At 42.3% G+C, this 14,496-nt stretch overlaps 1 protein-coding gene across 7 annotated transcripts in view; it reads right to left on the bottom strand.

Moving 5' to 3' along the window:
- Window positions 1–14,496, bottom strand: part of LOC128458783 (transcription factor SOX-13) — a 42,653-nt gene that overhangs the window by 14,711 nt on the left and 13,446 nt on the right. For 4 of the 7 annotated variants that reach the window (XM_053443757.1, XM_053443791.1, XM_053443774.1 and 1 more), the window contains 6 exons: window positions 3,989–4,205; window positions 3,731–3,833; window positions 2,818–2,853; window positions 1,536–1,622; window positions 1,103–1,275; window positions 125–193 (listed from right to left, as the gene is read on the bottom strand). In XM_053443757.1, coding sequence (XP_053299732.1) covers window positions 125–193; window positions 1,103–1,275; window positions 1,536–1,622; window positions 2,818–2,853; window positions 3,731–3,833; window positions 3,989–4,204 — 684 coding nt within the window. In that variant the 5' untranslated portion in view covers window position 4,205. Of the gene's footprint in view, window positions 1–124; window positions 194–1,102; window positions 1,276–1,535; window positions 1,623–2,817; window positions 2,854–3,730; window positions 3,834–3,988; window positions 4,206–13,556; window positions 13,769–14,496 lie in introns of those variants that run through there. The other 3 variants (XM_053443798.1, XM_053443806.1, XM_053443765.1) reach the window with 2 other exon arrangements.

Here is a 14,496-nt window from a genome sequence, read left to right as displayed (position 1 = left end):
CAGGGCAGGACAAACACACCTTACAAAACAGCTCAGGTTTCTGATGAGCTCATGAAGAGGCCTTATCGCCTGCTGCTCGTGCTGTGATGTGTGGAGATGTTTGAGTGTATTGAGAGGAGCTGACCTGGATCTGCTGCTGGAGCAGGTTAATCTTGTGCTGCTGCTGGATCAGCTGCTGCTGTTGTTTGGCAATCTGTGACACAAAACATGTTCATTTTCACACACAAGGGTTTGCAAGTGGCACAGCGACCAAGTGGCCATCGTCCTTTCTTCATTCATCATCTCAGCTTGATACACCACAGCATACCACAATGCGTACACATTTGATTATATCATATTTAAGGGATGCCGGTTTGGATGTTTTCAATGACAGCAATTAATCCATTCATCAATTTTAGAACCTACATTTACAAGAAATATGAGATTTGGGGAATGAAATCATAATATTAGGGGAATATTGCGAGAAAAGAGTAAATAATTTACGATAACAAATATATGGCGATTATAAACTCGTAATATTAAGTAATGAATAATAAATCCCCGTTATGGGGTGCAGTGAGGATAAATTTAGATGCAAACTGATAGACCAAACTAGAGAAACCGGTAATAAATATTTGTATTGTTTCTAGTGCATGGCCATGTATGAGGTAAACTGTGATGACATTGTTTCCCAAGCTTCCCCAAGGTTTATGAAGGTGTTTGAATGATTGAGATTAAACACAGAGGAAAAAGCTTGTTTTGCAGAGCGTTCATATAAGTGAAGACAGGGTGTCAATCTCCCACCTCACTTCTCCTTTCTGACAGTTGTGAATACCACGGACAATGTCAGCATCAATGCAAATTTTATTCTAGCAAGAAAGATCCCTATACAGTTCTATATGTCTGATTTGCGTAATGCTTCCGCTTCGTCATATGCAGTCAAAACACAAACAGCAATGCACAAAGAGGATTCTCAGTTCCTGGGTCTGTTTAGTCAGAAGGTCCCATCACAACTGTTATCAAGATAACGGTCAGTGCGGACAAAGAAATTTGTTTTAAAGTGACACCATGTTTGCCTGTCTTGATGATATTTGGCAGCAGATGCCTGGATCGCGTGCGCTACCTGTTCCTGCTGCTGTCGAGCCAGTTCCATCTGCTGCTGCTGCTTCTCCAGCAGCAGGGCGGCCATGTTCCTCTGCTCAGAGTGCGCCCCCAGCAGCTGCTCCCTCAGACCACTCAGCTGGTTGATCATCATCAACAACTGGAGCTCCTTCTCTGCAAGAGACTCGGGGGTACCTGGAGGGGGTAAGACGTGCGTCTTTGTTGTGTTGCTATGTATGTTGTCACAATGTATCCACATTTTTGAAAGAACACCAGCAAAAAACAATAATTTTCACAGCAAAATGATCGAGCCAGTTCCCAAAGCCAGATATCACATTTGAAATAAAGCAAATGACGTTCATAGCAGATTTTAAACATAAAACAGATACTTGTGTGTGAAATAATACTACTGTAAATAAATCGTATGTAGGTGTGGATGGTGTCTGGAAGCTGACCTTTCAGCTGTCCTGCCCCCACTGTGCTTTTATCCAGAAGCTTCTCCTTCCAGTTAGCATTCAGCAGCTTCTCAATGGTGGGCATCACTGTTAACAGGACACAACAGGCTGCTTTAGATGGTGTGAAAAATATTTTCTCTCAAATAAAATCCATCTAACGCCAAACTTCTATCTCAGCTGCTCCTCCGCCTCCCTAATGGCATTGATTGAAGAAGGCATTTGAGGTGGCGAAGGGCTGAGGTTGTTTGTGTGTCTTGGAGAAGTTTTGAGTGTTTGAGTGGATCAATATTTGGGCAGAGGAACAATCCAAGGTCAGCGAGCAGGGAGAATTTGAGAAAAAAATGAAGGCGAGGACTGCAGGATGGTGAAAGACTTGAGGGCAGGCAGGGTCTAAGGAGCATCTTGAAGAGCAGCCTTCTCCTCCGCATGTGAGGGACAGAACAAAATCGTACAAAAACAAAAAGCACCCAGACTCCCCGAAACCCATTCAGGAACAGCTTCTTCGCCTCGCTCGAAAATCGTCGCTTCTACACATCGATTTTCAGCAGGCTTTATTGTTTAATGCTGAATAGCAGCAGAAGGTAGTGCACTTAAACCCATCAGATGTGGAGTCGTCAAAGCCTGGCCGGTGAGAAAATTGTGTATGGAAGTGTATATGCAGTGAGTGAGCAAGAGAGAGAATGATGAGGGGAGAGGTGCAGGACGGACACAGACTGTGGAGCTGCACTGATACAAAGGTTTCAAATGGTGACTACTCAGATCCAAACACTTTCTTGTTTAAAATATAAACAACTGCCTCAACTTCAGTTTTAAATGATTTGAAAAAATGTGTACGGATCAGATAAAAAGAGACACAATATGCAAATTTGAAAAATCCCCTACAGAGCCCTGGAAGAGGATACGTTTTGCCTACTCTTGCAATACTTTTTTGTTACCTTACAATAGTTTCTCTTTTGCATTTTGTTATAGGTTCAAATGTAAGAGTGCAAGGTAGTACAAACTCTGCTCTACTCTATGTACAGCTTACAGGGCTCAGGTCGGATTTTATCAAGTCTTCTGACTCATGCTGATGAACACAATCGATTATTAAACTATTGGTCATACTAAACGCAGACTACCTGTGGCATCCTAGCTGTAGTAATTTAGCTGGTACCAGCAAGTAAACTCAGTGTCAACGTAACACACAAACTGCTCAGTGTCTGCGACAACCTCCGTTGACCAATGTAAGCAAGCTACGTTCAAATCACAGAGAAAAAAACAGGTTCGGGTCGGGCTGGGTTACCTTTCTCTCGGGCTCGGGCGTGTGCAGACACAAAACCTATTGCGATGGAACACAAAAGTAATCCTCAAAACATTGATCTCTTCGGGGCTCCATAGTTTTCTTTCAACAGGAGCTCATTTTTAATATGTTTGAACTTGTTTACAATCTGCATGATCATCCTGTCTGACTTTTTGTGATGTGATGAAGTGATGTTCAAGTGCTCTCAGACACCAGCGATGACTTTTGCATAACAATGTTATTTCATTAAGGCCAAAAGAAATAATGTCCACATGCTAACAGTTTACCACTTTCACCACAGCTGCTTTCAGACATGCACTGAACTCCGTATTCTCTCAAGAGGAGTTGCATGTGTGCAGAGAATCTCCCGCAGCGAACTGCCTATACACCTCATGGCCAATTCTCTGGACTTTACTTGACTTATACTACACTGTGGAGATACTCCTTGAATATAAATGTCCTATTATTAACCTTAAAAGTAAATAAAGTAAGGCCCCAGTCAGTGGTTTAATATTATATTAAATCTATATGATCTATTATTATACTATATCATACTATAGTGCCCATACTATTTTATGTCTTCAGAGAGCATGTACCCTCTAACCACATCTTTAACATTAATGGGTAGTTTAATCTGCAGTAATACATTATATTCTATAAGATCATATGTTTGTAGCCTGCCCGTCTCATGAGAACAACATAGAATACGTAATTAAAAGAATGATAATAGTGCAAATTGAATTAATGCCTTTGTACAGATATAGATTGTGTGGATTGGGTGCAGTTGGTATGTGGTGTGTGGAGGCCTCAAGGCTCAGGCTTTGACCATTCAATGTGCACAGCCACGAATCATCTTCTAAATACCATGATCACAAACAAGAGATCTTTTTCTTATCATTATGTTATTTAGACACACCTTCCTTGAAGTTGGATTGCACTTCTGGTCGATCATGCTTCCTGACCTCCTTGAGTCCCATGGGGCTCTGCCTGTGAGTCAGCTCCTTACCTGGCGAGCCCTCCTGTCAGGACCCAGGGAAAAGAAACAGACAAATCATGAGAGCAGGATCGGGAAAAGCCTGTTTACTTCTTTGACATATAAGAAACTGTGATGCTCCCCACATTTCGTATGGGCCTGTCAACAACTTCTCTTGCTCTGTCCTGCTGATGTCCTTACCGAAGGGGAGCGGGACAGCGGTGGGGTTAGTTGGCGGGCCTCCAGTGGCTGACTTCCTGACCAATCGCGTGAGGGAGATGTTTTCGGGGGTTCCACGATGGTAATGACTCCGCCTCCTTCACAAAACTCCTCCTGTTCTTCTTTGATACCAACACCTGCCATGCTGACATTCCCGCCAGAGAGGAGGTGCAGCGCCGGAGGGCTGGGATCAACCATTCTGTTGGAGGACAAACACAAACCACAACTGTCATGCACAACGGTGCTTTGAGCTAAATGCCAAGCAAAATGGTAGCTACTGTGTAATATTAACCAACATCTGGTTGGTCATAAACCAGAGCAGAGTTTTTTAGACGTTTCAGTCCAAACCAAAAACAGTGAAGCTTAAGTTGATGAAAAGTTGGGATCACCAAAATAAATCCCATACTTTATAACCAAGCAAACTGGAAACAGGGGTGCTTAGGGGGCTGCAGTATCCCCTGCTGGCGAGGGGCTGCCACTCCGAAACAAAAAAGTTTAGTTAAATTACTGGATCTGCCCCCTGATCCAGATCCACAACAAAAGTCAGTGGGTTCCTTAGCAGAGGTTATGAGTTTAAAAAGCTTTAACTTCACTTTCTAAATTAAACATCTGATCCAAAAATGTACACCATGACATAGATGTCATGTATGGTAAAATGTTCTTTAACTCCTATATAAGTTGCCTCTTCAAATGAATACAAAATACATGAATGTTGGGCTGCTGTATTTTGACATAACGATTTTTTCACTCGTAACGATCAAGGCCACTTTGCTGTTTTTTTATTGCAGTTTAGCTGCAGATGTTTCATATTAACACCCTGTATACCTGAGAAAGAGGGATTGTGGCTATGATCCTATATTCATGGTTGTGATCAAAAGAAGGAAAGATCAGATGTGATTGAAAGTATATTATACTAGATTCATCCAGACAAGAGGGGGGGCTGGAGTCTCTGCTTTCTGAAGTGTGTCTTTCCAATTAGGAGCCACTGTTTTAGGTCAGTGGTCAAAGGTTAGGTGCTGGTTGTGTTACCATCAGCTAAAGTCACAGACGCTAATTGTCTGAGTGTGTGTATGAGCGAGTGTGTGTGTGTCTGACAGTAAATAATAGGAGGGTATAGAGGAGGGAGGCAGACAACATCTCAGTGAGGGAGAGAGAGGAGAGAGAGTGAGGGATGTTTGAACCACAGTGAACTTGAACAATCAACTTGAGCTTGCCTCTGTCTGTGTGTGTGTGTGTGTGTGTGTGTGTGTGTGTGTGTGTGTGTGTGTGTGTTTGTGTGTGTATGTGTGTGTGTGTGTGTGTGTGTGTGTGTGTGTGTGTGTGTGTGTGTGTGTGTGTGTGTGTGTGTGTGTGTGTGTGTGTGCGTATGCGTGTGTGTTATTTCCCAGCTCGGCAGCAGGAGGAAAGAAAAACACAGCAGACAGCAGAACAAAACAAACAGAACACACAAGGGCAAAAAGTGCACATATATATAAAGAGGCAGAAAAAAAGCCATTGTTGGAGCCAGGGAACAAAGGAAGCCGGGACAATGGGGGAGAGGCTGACAAAAGCCGCCGGCCGGAGGAAACAGGCCGGATAACAATGCCAGCGGAATGTGCCGACCAACTCGGGAACACGGCAAAAAAAAAAAGCGGAGCGCCACCATTCTGCGGGAAGCATAATAATGATTAGAGCTCCCCACCACTCCACCTCACCCAGCTCTCCCAGCCTGCACACTGTGATTCTGAACAAAGCCACCTGTCTGCCAGGGTCTAAGGCTCCAAACCTCAGTCATGTGCGTGTGGGCACGTGTAGGTGCATGTTTATGTGTGTTCTACGCTGCACAATAAAATGCAGCTTTGAAGGGAAAACAGGAAAGACCAGGTCATTTGACACAACCTGAGATGCAATGAGGTCGGCCTCTCTGTGGTCGCTGGCTGGTGATCTTCTCCACAGCGGAACCGATGAAATAAAAACTTGGGGCAACACAAAAGTGTGTTACAACAGGCACAACAGCTCAGCCAGAGCACAATCACTGATTTAATTATGTGTGACGGCTCAACACAATTAACGTGTTGTTCGCCTCCAGTCAAAACCTTCTTATATTTACAGGTGCAAGGTTTACCCATAACTTAACACTTATGTTTACCTTCTTTGTGTCCTAACTGTTTGCTTGAGGCCTGACTCACATGATCAGGGCCATGTTTGCTAGCTACCACTATCCTTTGTGCTTCTAGCTTTAGTTTAGCTGTTACAATACGACATCTCCTTGGCAAACTGCCACCACCAACTATGAGTCGGCGAACCGAGGGACACTGTCAGTAGCAATGTGTATGTCATCCTCTGCATTTTCACGTGGGTACATACCTGCTGATACTGTTAAAATACACTCAAAATATCAGCTCTAAGAAGTTGCCCCCTACCTTAACTCTCTCAAACTTCAACTTTTACTGCAATCTGGCCCTTATATTGTGTAAAGTATAAGTATCACTATGATAATATGTGTCTTATAAATAAAGGTGAATAAATTGTGAGTCATCAGCGGGTCGTACTCTTACCAGAAGGTCGGCGGTTCAATCCCAGTCTTCCCCAAATTGCCCCTGATGGCTGTGACATATTTATAGATGAATGAATGTGTCTTTGAATGAGTAAAAAAAAAAGTGTTGTAAAAAACTGTACTGTAATGCCCTTTGAGACTAGAAAAGCGCTATAGATACAGACTATTTACCATTGTTGACATGCAGTACCTCTGCCATTAAGATGATTTAACTGTTGAGTCTCTTAGAACTAACAAGGTCCATTTCACTTCCTATTGGTCAAGTGAGTCATGTGACCAATAACAGCCTAGTCAGATGGGATCGAAAAGATAAATGGGAGATTGGTAATAAAATCCAAATTGAAAATCATGATCATGACATTTTCAGGTATTGATTCAGAATGTCGATGCTAAACACTTTTGTTGTCTTCCATTGGGCCGATTGTGTAACAATGAAAAAGAATCACAATCTCACATGTGCTGCTGCCTTCAAGTTGCAATCACATGTTTCAAAGCAGAACCAGACGAGCAGATTTAAGGGTGATTTCTAAATGTATAATCCCAGTGTTAATGAGTGTGAATTTATTCATTTATATAATGAAAAGCCCCCCAGAGATTATTCATTTTACACAAACAAAGGTTAGAGATGGAATGATTCAAACCAATTTTACCTGAATGGTAGAGGGGGGTGACAAATTGGTAGAATCAAGTAAAGTATTTAACATAAGTGGATGTACTAGCCTACTGCTTCAACTACTGCTCATATCACTTGTACTGTGAAAGCAACTTCCACTAATTTGTGTGACAAGATCCACTCTTTGTGTTAGGCAAACTCAGACAGGCAAAAAAAATTGAAAAACCTTACTTTTTACTTGTCCAAGAAGACAAAGGATATAGAATAACGTGAAAATCAAACAATATGATTGTTGGGAAACAAAAAAATCTGTTGCTGCTGTGGGACTTTTTGCTTTAGATCTTTTACTGTTATTGACAGGTACTTATTTTTTGTACCTTTCAATCTTCCTTTGAGATTTGGACTAAAGAGCAAATAAGCACAAAACCGAAAAATGTCATGTAATGTTAAACCAGGTGATCCACTTACTGCTAAGGATAACCACATTAATAGCTTCTTGGATGTGCTTTCCTATAACTAGGCGACGTAATAAAAATCATCTGCCTTTTGCCAAATGAGTAATATTATTACTGCATTTCAACACAAAGCCACTGGTCTGCCAAGTGTGTGTGAGTGTGTGCGTGTGTGTTTGTGTGTGTTCAAACCATGAATCCTATAAAATCCATTTCTCACAGCTGCCCTGTAGCACATTACAAATAGCTGTAAGTGGAGGACGGACCGCTCTCTGATGCCACCTGCTTGACCACTGTTGACTTTGATATCACACTTGTGTGTGTGTGTGAGTGTAGCTGTGTCTCTTGTTGCAAAGATTTAACAGAAGAACTTGGTTCTTCAGTTGTCGTGTCTTTCCACCCTGACATTGTACTGGCCATCTTTGGTAACCACTGGAATAACATCAGCCATGAGCAGCTTCAAACCCACAAGGATCTGTATCAGCCTAATCTCGTCTGATTGCTATTTTCAGGTTTGGTGTGTGGTTTTGCAGAGCATTAGGAAGGAATGAGAACGGAGGGGTGGAGAGGGAAAGGCGGCAAATTGTTTAGCCAACACGGCAGCAACCTATGTTGGTATCGACGAGGGGTTGATTGTGTGACGGCGGGGGGTCGGACCTGGCAGTGGCAGCACACTGAGTTTTGTCCCACGCTGGAAGTTATTCCTGGGTCTCCCCTCTACGTTCCACAGAGGCTGGACCGTAGAGCTGCCACAGGTGGCTTTCACACGCCTCCACACACACACAGACAGAGAGTGTGTGTGTGTCACCCAATGCAGAGGTATGCACAGAATCTCAGCGACCCACAGAGCTGTTGACAGCAAGGAATGTGGCAAGGTGTGTGTGCACAAAGCTTTTTATTTTTTTTAACAATGCCTTTAGTGTCTCAGCCGGAACAATGCAAACCAGTCAAGGTTATCGCTTCCTTCCACATCACTCTCATCTAGTTAAACACACACTTAGCCTATCTGCAGCTGACTGCGCCCATGTGGAACCCGACCTTGTGTGTGTGTGTTGCATGACTTGAATAGCCCTGCCTTCTTCCAAGGTTATCTGATTGAGGCCTGTTTTCGAACCACCTACACTGTTGTTCAGCATTTATAGGCGCTCACAACACGCAGCAGAGAAATCAGAATAAAAGACTTCAGAACAGCTGCAGTTTCACAAAGTAAAACAAAGTGACTGAAAACTGCTGCTGGAGACTCCTGAAGCTGTTCTCATATTTAGGGGACTGATATTTGTGGATGTGTGTAATTTGGTGCAGATCCAAATCCAAATCCAGGATCTAGTCAATTTAAAAGTGGTCTCATGAGGAGACTGTAGAGCCTTGGAGGAGGTATGCACTCTTCTGAGTGACATTCAAGTTCAGCCAAGTGTACACTGTATCAGAGGGCATTTAGGATAGAAAATATGATTTAAATGACTGCGTTTCAGGTCAAATTTATTTCTGTAGTTTATCAATAATACTTCAATAGTATTGGATTTGTCTGAAGCGCTGTTGATCCCTAAAACTCCAAAAGTATTTTGTGAACTCAAACACTTTACCCACGCCTCCATCGGCATAGTGGTGAGCAGATGATGAGGGATTTTTCACATCTTGATAAATTGTACACATGAGATCAGTGTCAACATACAGAGAGCAGTCACAACAGAAGTCACCTGTATTATGAGCTTTTTTGTAAATGCTTTGAAATGAGAACCGGTTAGTGTCTAGAGACTTGATTCTGTCATTGTTCCAACATATAATTTTCATCGTTCACATAGAGAGAATTTCCTTGTTGGCTTGTCAATTGGATGATGAAACGATGGTTCATGTCAGTGCTAAAGGTGAAGACTAAAATCGCAAAAATAAACCTAAAATCATGGTGAAGAAACAAGGATAAGTTATTTTACAATCATATTGAAGTGATGTGCTGGCTTTGCGATATAGCTGCAGGAAGCATCACTTTGTTCATGGCACCACAGACTCACTGCAGGGCCACATGTTGCACTGGTGCTTTTGCCGTGCAGAAAAGGGCAAAAAAGTGTAATCGTCAAAGGCGGCAGGTACCATACCACTACAGAGGACCGTGTTTCCATATGTTTGCCCTTTACTTATTTTGAGTTGCATAGCTCCTAGCGCTAAGGCACAGCACAGTGTTAAATTTTGTTTTGTAAGTGGTGTGCTTGGGTACGATTAGTTATTATTTAATTTCAAAGTATCTCTAAGACTAGTTATTGGAAAGTGAGAATGACAGAATAAAGACCTTAACCTTGCACGTCAGCTTTCGCTGGGAAAGGCTAGTCGCTGCCGTCTCTCTGCATATTAACACTTATCATGAGCAAACAACTTTTTTTAATATGGGAATGAAACAATAAAAACATTTAACTATGTAATAGAAATGTGGGAATGAATCTTTTTAGTAGCATTTTCCGTGCAGGACGTAGTGAAACATGGCCCTTTTAGTGGTTTGGGCAAACTAACCCTTTCAAAGAAGCTGTTAATGTGCTGTTAAAGACCTCCACTTGTCGTCTTCCCCACTGTGAACTGAAAGCTCCGGTGGCGGCAGAGGAGGAGGTGATGGAGGTTGCCAGGGGGCACAGGGAACATGTCTCCACCTTCAGATAAAAATCAGCTCCTCTCCTTTGAGCTCTCACAACACTGAAACCTTACACTTCCCACGACACAAGAATCACTTCACACAAAACCGTCAGTTACCCAACAAGTCTTAACACGTAAAAACCTAACATTTCACCCCCGGGGATTGGCAATGCAAATCCTTTTGGTTGTTCTCTTCCTTTTTATTTTTTTCCCTCTCTCCCTTTGTTTCCTTATTCTTTCTCTCAGTGTTTTTCATTCTCCCCCCTCCCGTCGGGAGCAGCTTGTTGGGTTTATATCCTCCTTGTCACTTTCCAACTAGTGCCTGAGGCAGAATAGCATAGAGTGCACAATTGACAGAGAGAGAGAGAGAGAGAGAGAGAGAGAGAGAGAGAGAGAGAGAGAGAGAGAGTGTGTCAGCAGTGGAGAGCAGCTGGATAAAGTGTTAGAAATCTAAAGAGGTTTACTTGGTGATAAGTAAATAAAGACTTTCTCATTGTCATCCCTGAGACTGACAGGTGTAATGGCACGAAGTTTTCTGCAGGAACACATCAAAGAGAAAAACAAAACAAAGTATGCCTCTGTCAGCTGGCTCCAGTACAACGATCTATCAAAAATAAAAAAGAATGTAAAATATCTACCACCTACATCTTTGCATATTTCCACACCAGGTTCCCTCCTACTTGGCCCTGAATTGGAAACATTTAACAATACGTCTCTGACACAACGTTCAATTGTTGAGCGACGTTTCGTGACAGCGCTCTTACGGTAAGTTTGCATCCTGCTGTGCTGGCGTGTTGTGACAAGTGCACGGCGATGTATAAACAAATGTTTGGGGAAATGTTTCATAGTTAGCTTTATTTGCTTAAGGTTGATAGAAGTCGCTACCTGCCCTCTGCACCCTGTTAGAGGAATATAGCTGCATCTCGGGGTACAGGATAAACAAACAGAAAAGTGTGATGATGCCTCTTAACCCAGCTGCTCAGGGATTATCAAGAGGAGACATTCCCTTTCATTGGGACCCCTGTAAAATTTGCTACCTTGGTCTGCAAATATCCAACCAGCTACATCAGATTTACTCTCTCAACTATGAATCCCTGTTTAAAAAAGTTGAAGCAGACCTAGACAGATGGAAGTCTCTTCCCATATCCCTAATTGGAAGAATAAATTGTATTAAAATGAATATTTTACCCAAATTTCTTTACTTGTTTCAAGCATTGCCAACACCAATTCCGAAATTTTTCTTTAAAAACCTGGACAGACTGATATCTAGATTTCTGTGGAATGGTAAAACTCCCAGAGTCAAGCTCAAAACACTCTGTCGGCCCCCTGAACAGGGAGGGCTAAATTTACCAGATTTTCGGTTATACTATTTAGCTGCTCAATCCCGAGCTATCTGGACTTGGATTAAAGATTTAGAACACCCTCCAGCTTGGAAACAGATTGAACAGTCTCATACAGCGGAAGCTTTGTGTAGCATTCCATTTATTAACTCTTATCACAAGCAAAAACCTGTATCCTCAAATCCAATGATAAAGTTTACATCACAAATCTGGGATGAAATCAGAGCAAAGTCCCATAGTGTTCGCACACTGTATGGCTCTACTCCATTTCATTTTAACCCGGCCTTACCTGGGGCTTTGAGAGATGGTATTACTAGAGAGTGGTATAGCAGAGGTATATGCACCTTTGGACACTTATATGAGCACAATAATTTGAGATCCTTTGAGCAACTGAGGCTCTCTTTTGGGCTCCCCTCTGCACATTTTTATAAATACTTACAAGTCCGGGATTTCATTAGGGTACAGCAAGGTGGGAAACTTACCCCCTTAGAGGACTCTGAGATAGACAGTATGATGCGAGACAAGCATAACTCTAAAGGCTTTTTATCCTATGCTTACAACAGACTAATGAGCCTGTCAGAAAATACAGCTTTGAAGGTAAAACTTAAGTGGGAAACAGACATTGATTATGCCTTTGAGGACTCTGAATGGAAGAAGATTTGTAGTAGCTCTCAATCATTCTCCTATAACAGCCGACACAAATTATTACAGTTTAATCTTATACACAGGGTTTACTTGACTCCTCATCGTTTCCATAAGATAAGTAGTAACTACTCTGAATACTGCCCTAGGTGTAAGACTGAAATAGGATCCCTTCTCCACATGTTCTGGACGTGTGATTGTTTGGAGCAGTACTGGAGCTCTATCTTGGACATTGTTAAAAGAATTGTAGGGGTGGAAATCCCGGCCAATCCACGGCTGACACTATTGGGGGACCTGTCGATTTTACCAATTAATATGAGAGTCAACACTCGTTTTATCAGATTAGCCCTGATTGCAGCTAACAAATGCATAGCTATCAACTGGAAAAGTGAGGACCCCCCTGGTGTTTCCTTGTGGCTTAAAGAGCTCTCATCATATTTACCATCAGAAAAGATTTTGTGTGGTCTCAGGGGGAGGCCATCAGTTTTTGATAGGTGTTGGGGAGGATTTGTGGCATTCCTACACAGTGGAGCTGCTCCTGGGCGTGACACGGGTGGTCAACATTGAGATAGGACTGGATACACTGAATGGGACTGTTGTTATGTTGTTACATTGTGTGTGATCTGGATTTTGTTGTGGTTTATTTTTGTTTATTTATTTAATGTATTTTTTTTATTTTTTTTTATTTATTTTTATCTTTTTTGTTTTGATTTGATTATCTTCGCTGATGTTGTTGTTATTTTATTTTATTTATTTATTTATTTTTTTGTTGCTGTGGTTATTGCTGTTGTCCTTTTTCGTTCCACTCTGGCCCATGGGGTGGGGGTGGGGGGGGCAGGGATTTGATGCCCTGTATCACTGTTGTTTGTTTGAAAAATTGAAATAAATAAATTGTTCAAAAAAAAAGGTTGATAGAACAATCCAGTGCTCGTTGCCAGCTGGTGCCTTCATGCCCACAGGGCCTGACCCGGGTCGATCACAGCAAGAGATTCAAGTAAATTGAAACATCGCTGGAAGAAGCTGAATCTCATATGTCATCATATCAAAATATGAATAATATAACAAATCTGCTTGTGAATCAAGAGGTTTCTCGAAACCTAAACCTCTGAGTAGTAATCTGAGAGGGATATCTGTATGTACATTCAGTATATTAGAGAAAAAGTTTCAGTTTAAGTTAGTCAGAAGTTTATGGATAAAGAAGAAAGTTCTATTCAAAATAAATAAACTGTAAAGCTGAGAGTAAAATGAAATAAATGCCATTTATATGTCTATAACTAAATTCAACACAACACACCTTGTAGTGTCATCCCATCCATACCCCTCCTCTCTTTCAGTCGTGAGTACTGACCTGCTGCAGCCGGGGGATGTGAGTGGATCCAACGACCTTCCCAGACTGGAACTGAACAGCTGACACAAGTCATAGCGCCTGGTGCTCCCACACCACTAACGCCTGTCTTTTCTACTCCTCTGCTACCCCTGACCCAGCAGACCTCCCCTTCCTACACCTCCTCCTACCCCCATCTCTCCACTCATGAGGGGTTAGTACAAAGAGCCTCTTCACATCCCACCGCGCAGGGGCTTCATTTGCATGCTTAGCATGCTGTCGCAGGTAACCGTTCGCCGCAGCTCTGATGTGCACGATACCTACCTAACATCCAACCAACCGAATCTGTGATAACATCGTAGCTTCAGACACTTTCTAACAAAGTTGGCTTTATCCTCAGTTATTATTTCCTGGACATGTGACCACACCTGGGAAGAGCGTGATCAGAATAATGACAGAGACGTATTGTCCAGGCCAGAGAATAACACAACATAGCAAACAAGTGAGAATCACAACCCACTGTTGAAGAAATTGAACAGCGGGTTGTTTGTTGCGGAAAATTTCTGTCTGTAGTCACAATATGCAGATCTTTACCTTAGAAATACACAAAAACAATATTAACATTTTCTCTGTTGCCGGATGCTTTTATCCAAAGTGACCTACAACTGAGGGACGACCCCGAAGCTTCAGTACAGCAAGAAACATGAAGTAGGAACTAAATTGAACAAGACAAAGTGATGGAGACCAAGCAAAGAAGTTCACATTAAGAGCAATTAAACATGTTAGAGCTGCTATACTTGGAAAGAATACCCACCTACCATCTGACTACTGGAGAGTCACACCAAGTGACCTTTCAGATGAGAGCTTTGTCTGAATAAAAACCCAGAAGACACGCTGTCCACAACGCTGAGAACTAAGCGGGACCGGACCTGTTATTAGTGCGACGGCTCACTGATCACTCTCT

The sequence above is a fragment of the Pleuronectes platessa genome, chromosome 2, assembly GCF_947347685.1.
Source record: "Pleuronectes platessa chromosome 2, fPlePla1.1, whole genome shotgun sequence".
Classification (NCBI taxonomy): domain Eukaryota; kingdom Metazoa; phylum Chordata; class Actinopteri; order Pleuronectiformes; family Pleuronectidae; genus Pleuronectes; species Pleuronectes platessa.
The sequence above is the reverse complement of the archived record's forward strand: the minus strand, read 5'-3'. Positions and strand labels throughout refer to the sequence as shown.